At 34.3% G+C, this 15,257-nt stretch overlaps 1 protein-coding gene across 1 annotated transcript in view; it reads left to right on the top strand.

Annotated features, from left to right (window-relative positions):
• The first annotated feature begins 13,718 nt into the window (after positions 1–13,718).
• The window catches only part of LOC137618070 (craniofacial development protein 2-like), a 3,977-nt gene continuing 2,438 nt past the window's right edge, over positions 13,719–15,257 (top strand). Inside the window, exon 1 of the mRNA XM_068348042.1 lies at positions 13,719–14,070. Coding sequence (XP_068204143.1) covers positions 13,719–14,070 — 352 coding nt within the window. The remainder of the gene's footprint in view (positions 14,071–15,257) is intronic.

Below are 15,257 nucleotides of genomic sequence, written 5' to 3' on the forward strand. Positions count from 1 at the left end.
ATAGTTTTTTTTTTTTATTATTATTAATAACAATCTTGCAGGTAACATGAAAGAATTTTGTAATATGGTACTAGTGATAGGATTGAAGGATTAATTATTAAACTAAATAGAAGCATAAACTGAAGACCAATTAAGCATATTGACCAACAACATCCCATACAGACGAGTAAATGGAAACTTTGTATGAAGATTTTTAGATACTCATAAAAAAACTTACGACTAGATTTATATATGTTTTGGACGATTGCAGTGTTAAAGTAAGTCATAAGAATCATAAACACTTATTTTTTTTTAGAAAAAATAAACGTAGAAAAGGGACACGTAGAAGCCCAAAAGGAGAAACAAAAAACGGAAAAGATTTCATTCTCAGTGAAAAGGTTACTTTAATCAAATATGTATCATTGTTAACAAAGTTAAAGATAAGTGATCATAAAATGGTGAAAACTAAAATGTGTATATATCTAAGGAAAGAAAAAGAAAAACTAATATTAAGAAGATAAAAGCTCCTATAATAAAGGAAATACCTGATGAGTATAGTTTAGCAAAAAAAAAAAAAAAAAAAAAAAAAAAAAAAAGTACTCACGGGTACTTGAGGAAATGGAATGAAATAAAGTAAAAATGAAAAGTAATATAAAAGGGAAATTATATGAAACAGCATAAGAAATTGGTGGAAAAGTTCCTAGACAAGATAAAAAAAAAACTATCAGAAAAGATAAAAAACCTAATAATAAAATGATGTAAAATTATGGCAAAACTCAACCAAGATGAAAAAGACTTAAAAGAACTATCCAAACCAATAAACTAAAATTGCAAGACATTCGTAAACACAATAAGACCAAAATTAAAGAAACAGTAAAGAAAAGAGAAGCACCAAATTGATGAAAAGGAGACTTGAAGTAGGGTGCCAACAGATGTTTGCTTGTAATGGTTAAAATGGATATATTATCAACAAAAGAGATGAAGGTATGGAAATTGCAGAAAATTCCATAAAAAAAATATTAAAAAGTCATATAAGAAATATTCTCACAAATGGAAATAATGAAACCTCTGAGCCGGTAACAAATGTTACAGTAAGAGAAGTATAAAAAAGCATTAAAAGGCATGAAAAAGTCAAAACAGCAGAAGATAGCCTAACGAATTACTTGATAATAGATGATGGATATTTCATTGTAGTAAAACTCGCTAAACTTTATACAAAATATCTGCATATCAAATTTTTATCAATTACTGTTAATTTATACTTTACTTACTTGCATTTCCTTATGTAATTGAGTAATTATTTTGTATTGCAAAACTAAACACATGTGATTTTCTGTTACTACAGGAGTGATTATTTTTTTCTTTAAATTTTCTTTCTCCATTTTCTATCCTTATATATAAAGACATTTTTCTTGTCACAGTTCTATAGATGCTTAACTTCAACTATTTAACACTGTTACATCTTTAACTAAATTAACAGTGAATGCAATCTTAGCAGGACGGTGGTTTTAGTGGAGTTAGGGGATGTATAAATCAGATATTTACGGTAAGACAAATGTGCCATAAATATTTAGCAAAAGGCAATGAGGTGTATGTTGCTTTTATGTTCTTATAATTTATAAATGCATGTTAAAAGCTTTTATGAGGTTCAGCACTACAAAACAGAGTCCAATTTGGGAGCAAAATCATGACGTGAGGTATTAGTATTTAATCATAGATTTGATATATATATATATATATATATATATATATATATATATATATATATATATATATATATATATAAATATATATATATATATATATATATATATATATATACATATATATATATATATATATATATATATCTTTATATATATATATATATATATATATATATATATATATATATATATATATATATATACATATGTATATATATATATATATATATATATATCTATATATATATGTATATATATATATATATATATATATATATATATATATATATATATATATATATATATATATATAGCTACAATTTATAAATTGCTATCATACAGAAATGGAATGTAGGGATATGTACCTAATAAAAAAAACTATGGAAGGATGTGCTTCTTCTGGTAGTCCTGATGGCTTATTTTAGGGGGTCCAGCTCATGGACAGTTAGGACGTCCCCTCGTAAGCAACCTGTGTCAGGATCCTCATACTGGCTTGATAAATGGATGAAGGGCACCACAGCGTTCACGAGTGCGGTCAAAGAAGTTAGTGTTTAAAAAAAAAGAAAAAAAAATGAAGAATAGAGCAGATACTTAGAATGTTTGTACACTAACAGGAAGATTGAGATCGATAGCGGATATGATGGAGAGGAAGAGGATAGATACTCTGTGCAGAAGATAAGATGAAAAGGAATAAAACTAGAAAATTTAGAAATGGCGATAAGCTCTATTAAAGGGTACCATAAGCTGGAAGAAATGGAGTTTGGGTCATAATAGCTAATAAATGGAAGCAAAAAGTGGTAAAAGTAAAGAGGATGAATGATAGGCATTTAAAGATTCCAATAATAATAGGGATTCAGAGTGTGAACATGTTTTCAGCATACACTCCTCAGATGAGTTGCCAAAAACAGGAGCAGTCATGAAGGGCCGAGGGGAAGAGAAGGGATGGTTATGAGAAGGTTCATGGAACCCATGAGTTTAGAATTAGAAATGATGCTGAGAAGTTGATATTAGATATGGCTTAGAGTTTCAGAAGTAAATTAAACACCTGATAAGGTACGGAAGTACACTGTTGAGCATAATATCCTGGTTAGAGGAGCTGACAAACGGAATGTGATGAATTGGAAAATGATTTTGAGGGGAGCATGTGTTGAAAAATATACACTGTTAGTGATGTAGTTAAAAATAAAACGTATAAAACCCAAGAATAGTAAGATGAATTCTAGATTTAAAGTTTGGGACTTTAAGGAGAAAAGAGTGCGCAATTTAGGAGGATTGAGAGCCTTACCTTATTTTTTTTTTTTTTTTTTTTTGTTTGGGTTCCCCCAGGTCCCTCAGTGTGAGGCACCTCGTATATCCACCAGAGAGTTGCTAATACATCTTCCGGTGTATTTTGCATCTTCCAGTCTTGGATGGTCTGGGATGCATCTTAGGTATTTATCGAGCTTATTTTTAAACGCATCTACGCTCACTCCTGATATGTTTCTTAGATGAGCTGGCAGCACATTAAATAGTCGCTGCATTATCGATGCTGGTGCGTAGTGGATTAATGTCCTGTGCGCCTTTCTCAGTTTACCTGGAATGCTTTTTGGCACTATTAATCTACCTCTGCTTGCTCTTTCTGATACTTTAAGCTCCATGATGTTTTCAGCAATTCCTTCTATTTGCTTCCATGCTTGTATTATCATGTAGCGTTCTCTTCTCCTTTCTAGACTGTATAGTTTTAAAAATTGCAGTCTTTCCCAGTAATCAAGGTCCTTAACCTCTTCTATTCTAGCAGTATAGGACCTTTGTACACTCTCTATTTGCGCAATATCCTTTTGGTAGTGTGGGTACCATATCACATTGCAGTACTCGAGTGTACTACGCACATAAGTTTTGTAAAGCATAATCATGTGTTCAGCTTTTCTTGTTTTAAAGTGTCTGAATAACATTCCCATTTTTGCTTTACATTTAGCCAACAGTGTTGCTATTTGGTCGTTGCATAACATATTCCTATTTAAAATTACACCAAGGTCTTTAATTGCTTCCTTGTTTGTGATTGTCTCATTATTAGGTCCCTTGTATGCATACACCATTCCTTCTCTGTTTCCATAATTTATTGATTCGAATTTATCGGAGTTAAATACCATCCTATTTATCTCCGCCCATTCATATATTTTGTTTAGATCTCTTTGTAGTGAGTTCCTATCTTCATCACAAGTAATTTCTCTACTTATTCTTGTGTCATCGGCGAAACTTCTCACTACGGAGTTTTCAACATCACAGTCTATGTCTGAGATCATAATAACAAATAGCAGTGCAGCTAATACCGTACCTTGGGGCACACCAGATATTACCTGGGCTTCATCTGATTTCTCGTCATTTGCAACCACTATCTGTTTTCTGTTTTGCAGGAATTCTTTTACCCATTTTCCTATCTTTCCCACAATATTATGCTTTCTCATTTTTTTCTCCAAAATGTTATGGTCTACCTTGTCAAAGGCTTTTGCAAAATCTAGATAGATCACATCTGTGTCTTTTTCATTTATCATATTATTGTATATGTTTTCATAGTGAGCTATCAGTTGGGTCTGTGTACTTTTTCCAGGTACGAAACCGTGTTGACCCATATTAAACAAATTATTTTTGACCAAATGGTTCATTATTTTCTTTTTTATTACCCTCTCATACACTTTCATAATATGTGATGTTAGACTAACAGGTCTATAATTGCTTGCCTCTAGTCTTGATCCACTTTTGAAGATAGGGGTTATATAAGCTAATTTATGTTTAACATATATCTCGCTCATATCTATACTCTGTCTTAGCAGTATTGCAAGTGGCTTCGCGATAGTGTTTGCAGTTTTTTTTAACAAAATCGCTGGAACTCCATCTGGTCCGGCTGCCGATCCATTTTTAATTTCGTTTATAGCCGTGACAATATCTGCTTCATTAATATCTATATCCGTTAGATATTCAACCTTTTCTTCTCTCATTTCTGTTTCATTATTCTCATTCGCAATTCTTGGCGTGAACTCACTCTTATATTTTTCTGCTAATATGTTGCATATTTCCTTTTTTTCATTCGTTAGCCGTCCTTCAATTCTTAGAGGGCCTATTTCTATTCTCCTTTTATTCATCTTTTTTGCATAGGAGTAAAGTACTTTTGGGTTTCTTTTTATATTTTGAAGTGTCCTTTCTTCTAAGTCCCTTTTTTCATTTTCTTTCGACTGTATAATCTTTTGTTCTGCATTTTCTATCTTACATTTTATTTCCCTCATTTTCCACACATTTTTTTCTTTTGCAAGATTTTTCTTCCACTTTTTAATTTTCTGAAATAAGATCCTTCTGTCTCTTGGTATGCACGTCTTTTGTTTATTGTTTTTTTTCGGTACATATTTTTCAACAATTTTCTCCAGTATTTTGTACAGTATATCCGTATTTACCTGTATATTATCACTTATAAATACATTTTTCCATTCTTTATTCAGTTCTTCATTTATTTCTGACCATTTTATATTCTTACTGTAAAAGTTATATTTTCCATATCCTTCCCAAAGTTTTGTGCTTTTATTAATTCTGTGATCACTTGCTTTGGAATGAACTATCAATTCTATGACATTGTGGTCTGAAATTCCCGTGTTATACACTATTATTTCTTTAACATAATTCACCTCATTCACAAATACTAGATCTAGGACATTTTCCTTTCTTGTTGGAATGTGGTTTATTTGTTGCATATTATGTTCTAATAGCATATCTTGAAGCTTTTCAAATTGCCTCTTATCTTCTGCGCTACTATTACTATCTTTTTTATATGTATACATACAACCACTTTCTTCTATCCGTTCTTTCCAATCCACGAAAGGAAAGTTAAAATCTCCGGATAGGAGTATATTCCAGTCTTTATGGTTTCTACATATATCATCTATTTTTTCTATTATTATGTCAAACTCCTTAGTGTTTGGGGGTCTGTTAACTACAATATTCATTAGTTTTTCAAATTCAAATTCTACCGCAATCAATTCACATTCTGTGTTGCTGTATTTTTCACATACTTTTCCTTGATTTATGTCTCTTCCATATATTGCGGTTCCCCCTTGATTCCTATTTTTTCTGTCTGATCTATAAGTTTGGAAACCCTTTATCTGGTCATCACTGCCAGTCTCTTGGGAATATCATGTTTCACTTATATTTAATATATCTATTTTTTCAATTTGGGTTAGTTCTTCTAAGAACTCTATTTTCCTTTTAGAGTTACTCGTGACTAAACCCTGTGCATTCATTACTATTATGGTTTGTGTTTCATCCCCATTATTTAATATTGGTAATAATGTGGATTCTCCCATGCTTCCTTCCTGTTCTGATATGATGTTCTTTTCTTCATTTCCCGGAATTCTGCCATTAAAAAATCCAACTTTTCTATTATATTTGCTCTTTCGCCTTCATATTTATTTGTGTGTGTATACCTGCAACTGTCCCCATATCTGCACCAACCCCTGGCATTATAGATGCATTCTTTGTAGTTGGGCTCTAAATGTGCAGGTTTGGGTTGAAAGGCCTCATATCTTGGGGCTCTTGGTTCAAAGCGCGGTATATACACGGCCTGCTTTTTTGTTTCTTTTTTTGTTTCTTTTTTGCTTTCATTTTTCTTTTCAGTTTGCTGAGTTTTCTTACTTTCATTCATGGTTGCAGGATGCATATATCGACATTTTTTGTTGTAAATGCATCCTTTTCCTTCTTTTAGGTTTTTGCATATTTTTGGATGGAGATCTCTGCATTCGTCTCCATATCCGTCTAAATACGCACATTTACCATATATTTCATAATTATGGCATATCTTTGGATGCTTGTAGTAGCATCTTTCGCCAAATCTGCAATTCCCTCTTTTCAGCATATTGCAGACTATATCCTTCTTTTCTATTTTTTCTTGTTCTTGCTCTTCCCTAAAATTATGTAGGTCCGGGTAGAGTCTCTTGGGTCTATTATTTGTTTCCATCTGGTAATTTATTTCTTCATAAGTATGTTGTTGGATGGCATCATAGGTTATATCAATGATTTCTTCTGCATCCTTACACATATCCTGTTCATTGTTCTCTTCTTCTTCTTTTTCTTCTTCTTCTTCTTCTGTTTCTTCTTCTTCCTCTTCTTTATCTTCAACTATTTGCAGATTTAGTCTCGACTTAATTATATTTTCTATCCAGACTAAGCATGTTGAGCAGAATACCTTTGTGTCTTTATTTTTTATTTTTTGCTGTATTTCAGCACATGTGGGATGTGTTGGGACATGACAGGCATCACATTTTCTAATCAATTGTTGAGGATTATTAATGGAATACCATATCTTACATGTATTACACCATTTTGGCATTCTTTTTCCCATTGCATCAATCAGCATATTCACCATATTGGACTTCTTATTGTTCTTTGATGGAATGTGTTGATTGATGTAGACTTTCTTTATAAGTCTCTTTATCAGAGAGAGAGAGAGAGAGAGAGAGAGAGAGAGAGAGAGAGAGGAGAGAGAGAGAGAGAGAGAGAGAGAGAGATATTGGAAGGGGAAACAGTAATTATTTGGAAGAACCAGTGGATGCCGTGGTGTGAGAGAAGAAAAGTGGTGGTGAAGCAGAGAGGTGCGAGAATCAGTGAAGAGAAAAGTGAAAGCAAATAACGACTGAAAGTATGGCATGCACAAGGTTCAGGGAAACGGTAAAGAGAAAGGGAAAAGGATTCTAGGAAGAACGTAGGTAGAGCTATTAGAAGAGCGGTAGAATAATTAAACGAAAGGCTTGGAACAAGGGAAGGGAAAAAAGGATTTCTATAAGATTTAAAAATTTAAGGAAAGGCAAAAACAGACATGTGAATCCTAACATAAACGTAGAGAACACATAGACCTAAAAGATATTACATTAGCGAGAAGGCCAGAGAATACTGCAACGCATATTGTACAGAAAAATCTTATAGGATCAATGGCTATAAAATAAACTTAGAATCAGAGCTTTAGGCGATACGTTGAATGATAAAGAAAACATTGCAGAAGATGTTTTCTTCACATTATATATATATATATATATGTATATATATATATATATATATATATATATATATATAAATATATACACATATATATATATATATATATATATATATATATATATATATATATATATATATACACATACATATATATATATATACATATATATATATATATATATATATATATATATATATATATATATATATATATATATGTATATATATACATATATACACATACATACACACATATATATATATATATATATATATATATATATATATATATATATATATATATATATATATATATATATATATATATATATATATATATATAAAAAGAGAGAGAGAGAGAGAGAGAGAGAGAGAGAGAGAGAGAGAGAGAGAGAGAGAGAGAGAGAGAGAGAGAGAGAGAGAGAGAGAGAAAGCAGTACACATGCATACATACGTAGAGTAAACATATGTACATAAAATCATTTTTCAAGGTGAGAGGCAAATTTTTGTATATGGTGAGAAATTCATCATCTATCAATCCACTAAGGAATATAGAAGTATCAGGTAGACGTAAGTTGATATGTTCTCGTGGTTGTAATAGATATAACATTTTTTATTTTTGTAGTAAACACGCTCGTATAACAATAGCCCAGGACACCTCTGGGCAAACACAAAGGGTAGGGCAGATATCGAAAGAAAGGAGTGGTGAAATGGTGCTTACCATCTTTAAGATTTTTGTTATCTTTTTTTTTTTTGGTTATTTAGTTAGATTGCATTTACCCCAGTTCAATTTCTTCCCTATGTGCTTCTCGTTTTACTAACATTCTCTTTCTAATTTAACCAGATATCCAGTCTTTCGATTTGTTTTATAACACTATCTCTCTCTCTCTCTCTCTCTCTCTCTCTCTCTCTCTCTCTCTCTCTCTCCCTCTCTCTCTCTCTCTCTCTCTCTCTCTCTCTCCTCTCTCTCTCTCTCTCTCTCTCTCTCTCTCTCTCTCTCTCTCTCTATATATATATATATATATATATATATATATATATATATATATATATATATATATATATATCGACACAGGAACCAGCGTTTCACTGATTGAAAAAAAAGATTCTCCTCAAACCCACTACAATCAGCGGCATCCATCATCCTCGACACGCCAGGAGAAAATAAACTACGGGAAATCCATACTATGATCGTCAACTTTAATGTTGGATCTGTGAAGTTTACACATGATTTTTTTTTCTTGCCCACCTTGGGAATTCCAGGAATAAAGGCTATATTAGGAGTTGATTTTATAAGTAGCAATGAAATATGCATTTTTGGGGGATAGATACAATTACAGTAAAAGCAGGAGGGTGCATTTTGCCCATAGAAAGTCACGAGAGAGTAGGTACTTGTGCGGGCACGGAGAGACCTTAAAGTAAGGTAGCAGCTGTACTTGAGAGAGGAGAAGTGCTGTCTCCCTAGACACTTATGAGCATATCAGTGACCCCGTGCCAGCCTCTTCAAGAAGGAACCAAGGTCGTTATTAAACCCATGACCATTGGGCGCACTTAGTCTTAGAGGGCTAATCAGAACTAAAAAAGAACAGAGCTGATATAACGATAGTTAATTTACCAAATAAAAGAGTTGTGTTAGGAAGTGATTCTGTGTGTGAATTAGAGTTATGTGAAATTGCGGTTAATAGGATCTTGGGAGCCACAACTTCAGCCCCCACAGACGAACGCACTCAGAACTTGATTGTGCATGCTCGAAAACTGTCCGTCAAAATATCAACCTGTAGTTAGTGATATTTTTAATCATTATTCCGATGTAATTGCAATTGGGGACGAGCCACCCACGAGGATTGATCGATTTCACTTTAGCATTGAAACTGGGCAGGCGGAGTTGATCAGGTCAAGGCGTTATAAGGTACCTATTCATTTTCAGGGAGAGATAGAAAGGGAAATTAGTAAATTAAGAGAACAATGGATAATCAAGAAGAGCAAATCCCCCTGGGCTTCTCCAATTGCAGCTGTTAGGAAAAAGGATAGCTCGGTAAGATTGTGCACTGAATATAAGAAGTTGAATGCAGTCACTAAGGATAATGCAGTTCCAAAGCCCTCGATCGAAGAATTACTTGTGAGGGTACGGGATAGTAACTATTTTACAACTATTGATTGGAAGTCCGGATACAATCAAATATCCATTCAGGAAGACAGTAAATATAAAACGGCATTTATAGCTAACGACCAACTATTTCAGTTTAAGTTTCTTCCTTTCGATGTTAAAAATGCCCCAAGTCATTTCTCCAGAGTAATGATGACGGTTTTGTCTCCCTTAATTGGCAATAATGTTCTTTTTTATTTAGAGGATATCATAATTACAGGGAAAACAGCCGAAGAACATAATAATAATATTCGTAAAGTTTTAGAAGCATTGCGATGTTATGGTTTGAAAATAAATCTGTCAAGGTGCAAATTTTTCTGTAGACAGGTCGAATTTCTAGGTAACATAATAACGCCAGTAGGTATCCAACCCTACCTGAGTAAAGTAGAACCTATTAGAGATTTCCCCAGGCTACGTACCCCTAAAGGAGTAGCTGGGTTCCTGGGGATCGCTGGTATTACCGTAAATTCATAAGAGGTTTAGAAGAGATAGCCAGACCCTTAGATGCTTTAAAGAAACAAAAAGTAATGAATTGGAGAATGGAAGAAGAAAGGGTCTTTAACTATTTTAAAGCTGATACAACTAGCAATGACTTACTCGTATATATAAGATTTGATCCCCCGTTTTTAGTGACAACATAGGCGAGTAGCTTATCTATTGGTGGCGTAGTTTCTCAACGAGATGATGCAAGTAGTGAGCGACCAATTTGTTTTGCTTCCAGGGCATTAAAAGGGGCAAAAAGACTTAATGTACATTCGATCGAGAGGCTTTGGCTATTCCTTAGATTCTAGAGATGCATCGGTTCATTTTATTAGGTCAGTCGATTCAGTCGCGAAGTGATCATCGTCGCCTACGAAAGTGTATTTTTAAAGAAGATTTGACAGCTAGACAAGTGAGATGGGTTGAAAGATTGTTAGAGTTTTGTATAAAGGGTTTTCGCCACATAGGAGGTAAAGCTAACAAGGTAGCTGATGCCGTCTCCAGAGGTAAGTAATAGGAGTAACAACTAGGGCACAAAAGAGAAACGAAGAACGTAAGCAGAATGTTGAATCCCCCCATCAAAATAGACAACGGGATATGAATTCAAGCAAGGAGCAAACAGAAAATGGGATCAGAGAGAGAGAGAGAGAGAGAGAGAGAGAGAGAGAGAGAGAGAGATTGGAACGTTGAAGGTGAATATATATAAGTGGCCGAGGACATGACCAGGGGTGTCCAGAATGAATGCCCTGATGATGTAGGTGTGCTTGACTTGGGAGGTTGGGACATAAATGAAGTCCGAGAGGGACAGAAAAAAAGGAATGTATGGGAAGAGTACGAGAAATGATTAAAGGGGAATCAGAGAGTTATCCATCATTTCTGAGTGTCTCGTGAGAATTATTTTGCAGAGAATGATATCTTATATTGTGCTTACATGAAGAGTTGAGGAGAATTTTGTGCACGGTTAGTTCGTCCACCCTCCTTAATTAATCGAGCCATCCAAATTGTACATGCAAGTCTGTATGCAGGTCATTTAGGGATTTATAGAACATTTAGGAGAGTACATGAATCCTTCTTTTGGTTAAGAATGAAAAAATCTATAGAAAATTATATAAAATGTTGTCATGCTTGCGACTATTTAAAAAAAAAAAAACATAAAAACACTGTACATGAAGCCAGAAAATGGCCTGTGATTACTATTAAGTATTATAGGGTGCATATGGATGGAGTAGGATAATTTCCTACTGGCTTAACACAACATTTATATATATATGTATTTGTGGATGCGTTTACTCGGTACACTCATACTTATGCAATGTTGGATAAATCAGCAAATTCATTAGCCCAGGCGCTGGTTTCCCTAATATTTTTATAAGTGATAATGGTCTCGAGTTTATGAATAAGGTGGTGAAATCGGTCCAGAACTTGATGAAAATTTATCACTTTTCAGTGACTGCATAGAGGCCTTCAGCTAATGGCTTAGTTGAATTGCATAATAGGGAAGTAGTGTGAATTTTATGTTACTTAGTGGCTGATGACCCCCTTCATTGGCACCCCATGCTTCCTACAACTGAGCTAGCTTTGAACATTGCATATAATGCTTTGCTCCATGACACACCTTTCTTTATAGTGCATGGACAGGATCCTGTGTTACCATATACAGTCCTGATTAATTCGCAACGGTTGCCAAATTATTCAACTGAGCAATACCGTGTATATTTACTAAATCTCTTGAGGAGAGTAATAAACACCACAGAAAGGTTTTTTTAAAGAGTTAATAAAAAACACAGCTCACATTATGATGGTCAGTTCAAAATCGCATTGGTAAAATTATTTGTGGGCGATTGTGTGTATTTGAAAGGATTACAACCTAGGAAACACAAACTAGAGCTAGTGAATTTGGGTCCGTATTGAGTAAAGATGATTAAATCTAACACAATAGTGATATAAAGCATTATTAATGGTGAAGTGTTTGAATAGCGTCAGGCACACATACATATGGTGCCTGAGGAGGTAGTTTTCAAAAGTGTCAATCTGAGTATACCTCCTTACCCTGCATACATGACATTCCTCGAGCTGATGAGTAGAATATATTTTCTTTGCTGTTGTTGTTGTTTGAATAGACCTTATTTCTTCATTTGAGGTGTTTTAAATAAACTTGATGATAACGATGTGTTCTTATGTTGGTGCTTAATGTATAAGTAAAGTGTTGTGATAATTTTGCTGAGTGTAGTTATACGTATGACATACTGCTAAGTGAACCTAAAAACAATCAAAGGTTAAATAGGTCAGGTGAGATCCGTCAGGCAGATGCTGTATTATTCGCGTATTTATACGATTCCTGGTTGCTGGGGCCGGGGAGGTTCCCAAAGGGCAAGTGGATGCATGATCAAAGTTCAGCCTTGAGGAAAGGCAGTGTTGGAGAATGTGTAGATGTGAATACCTTATACTTATAGTTATGAGAGAAGGGTGGCAAGATGAATGATTTTCTCAGGAAAACGGCTAGTGGTCGACGATTGATAGTTACTAGTGCAAGTGTAGTAGTGATTTTTTTTTAAAATTGGTGAAACGGTGGTGGTGAGATGTGTTAGGAAATTGTGCCTTAAACCCAGACAAGTAAAATCGAGAGATGATTGAATACCTATTCCTACCCCTGTCCCACCGAAAAAAGCCTGTATTGCCCGCAACCAAAAGGAGGTTATTGATTGGGTTGTGTAATACTGATGTTAATATGATTTTTTTTTCCACTTTTGATATTCTTTATTTTAATTGTAGAGTCATAAGAAGAAACAAGTGAAATTACTTATATTATATTGTGTACATTTTTGCATGCAGTATTTCATTTTTTATTTTTTGGTGGAATATTTGTTATTTTTTTTTTTGGGGGGGGGGTGATTTCTATGTATATATTTCATGCTGCATTTCTGTTTAGTACATGCCATGCCTATTTTGGGTCGGAGTGTCCCCTATATATCATAGACTATAGAGTGTGAGTGCACACCTCCCGGAGTAAGGAGCTTTTGTTTTAGGTGGGGGGGGGGGGGGGCGGGAAATGTCCTAATCCTTGTATGCAAATTATGTGTTTATAGGTCAAGGTGAATGAAGTTTATAATCACGAGTTATTTCCGTCACAGTGGATAATTCCACAAAACCTAAGAATTCAGCATGTTGTTGAAGAAGACTGTATCCTGCTAGCAAGGGGTAGTCAGTAGCTTTTGTGCATTCAATAGACAAGGCACTCACCTGAGAGTATCGCCTATAAACAGTGTATTCACGAACCATTTGTAATAAAGTGAAAAACCCCATGTTCCGATGCCTCATTACCCGTTGACATGGGATATATATATCTACTCAGGAAGATCAGATGGAGTTGAAGAGAAGCGGTGGGAATGATGATGACACCAAGACCAGAAAAGGCATTAACTGAGTGGAGAGCTGTAAATAGTAGATTGTTACTAGCAAAGTTCATAGCTAAGCAGTGCAATATGAGTATCAGAGTTTGCTATGCCCCAACAAATGATTCCACTGAAAAAAGGGTAGAAGAATACCATGAAGAACTGCAGAGGGTAATAGATGAGATCCCTAAGATGGATATGAAAATTGTTATTGGCGATTTCAATGATAAACTTAGAAGTAATAATGAAAGGATAGAGAATGTGACGGGTGTCGAGGGTCTAGGCGAAGTTGCAAATGAAAATGGAGCACGTCTCATAGGTTTCTGTTCTGCAAAAAATCTTGGAATTAGAGGTACTGTTTTTCAACACAAGAACATCCACAAGTATACAAGGATTTCACCAGGTGGCAATTACAAAAATCAGATAGATCACATTACCATTAATAGAAAAAGAGAACTCTGAGAAATGCAAGGAGCTATAGAGGTGCCGATATTGGAAGTGATCACCAACTCGTTATTGCCACACTGAAATTAAAACTGGAAGCACCCAAAAGAAAGATGGACTGATTACCTAGGTCTGATACAACAAAGGTTTTAGAAGAAAAACGCAAAGAAACATTTGCAATTAAATGTAGGAATTAATTTGCAGTCTTGGAGACATTAAGGGACGAAGAACAGACAATTTTGAAGAATGGTATGGTAATAAGAACATATATCTTTAAGTTGGTAGTAGTCTTTGTACATGCAGTTATAAAACGAAAGCCATGGATATCAAATGATACTTAGATTACTATAAAAAGTAGACAAACACAGAAATAGATTACTGAAAGTTTCGAGAAGTGATAAAATTACAAGGAAGAGCATGCTAAGCATTCGAGGAATGACTGGAGAGATTATCTAGATAGTAAAGCAGATGAGACTGACAAAGCTATGAATTCAGGAACTGGCTGTGCTGTAAGAATTGCTCATTGAATTATTAATGAAATCTCGACGGGGGGAAAGAAGAAAAAGCATATACCCATCAAAATGAGAGATAGCTCTTTTATAGGAACAGGAGACAAGGAAAGACAAGGTTAGATGGAACACTTTAGTGAGGTTATTAATAGGATATGTGAAGGAAATAATTTGATTGATATAATTGAAGCTGATGAAGACCTTGATGTCCCCATGAATGAATTCACTGTATTCGGAGTCAAAGCTATCCTAAAAAACTGAAGAGATGGAAAGCCCGGGGATTTGATGAAATAACTGCCGAGATAATACTGGCTGAAATGAGGTGACTCCTAGACTACTTACAAGATTATTTTGTAGAATGTGGTATGAAGAGGCAAAACGTGATGAATGGGAATTAGGAGTGTTGGTGAGAATAGCAAAAAAAGCAGACCTGACTGATTACAATAGTTACAGAGGCATAACACTTACATCAATTTTTTATGAAAATATACAGTATGACTATTCTTAAGAGACTGGAGAGAAAGGTTGATGAAAAGCTGAGAGATGAACAAGGAGCATTTAGAAGAGGTAGAAGTTGCACTGGCCA

Source organism: Palaemon carinicauda, chromosome 2, assembly GCF_036898095.1.
Source record: "Palaemon carinicauda isolate YSFRI2023 chromosome 2, ASM3689809v2, whole genome shotgun sequence".
In the NCBI taxonomy this organism is placed as follows: Eukaryota; Metazoa; Arthropoda; class Malacostraca; order Decapoda; family Palaemonidae; genus Palaemon; species Palaemon carinicauda.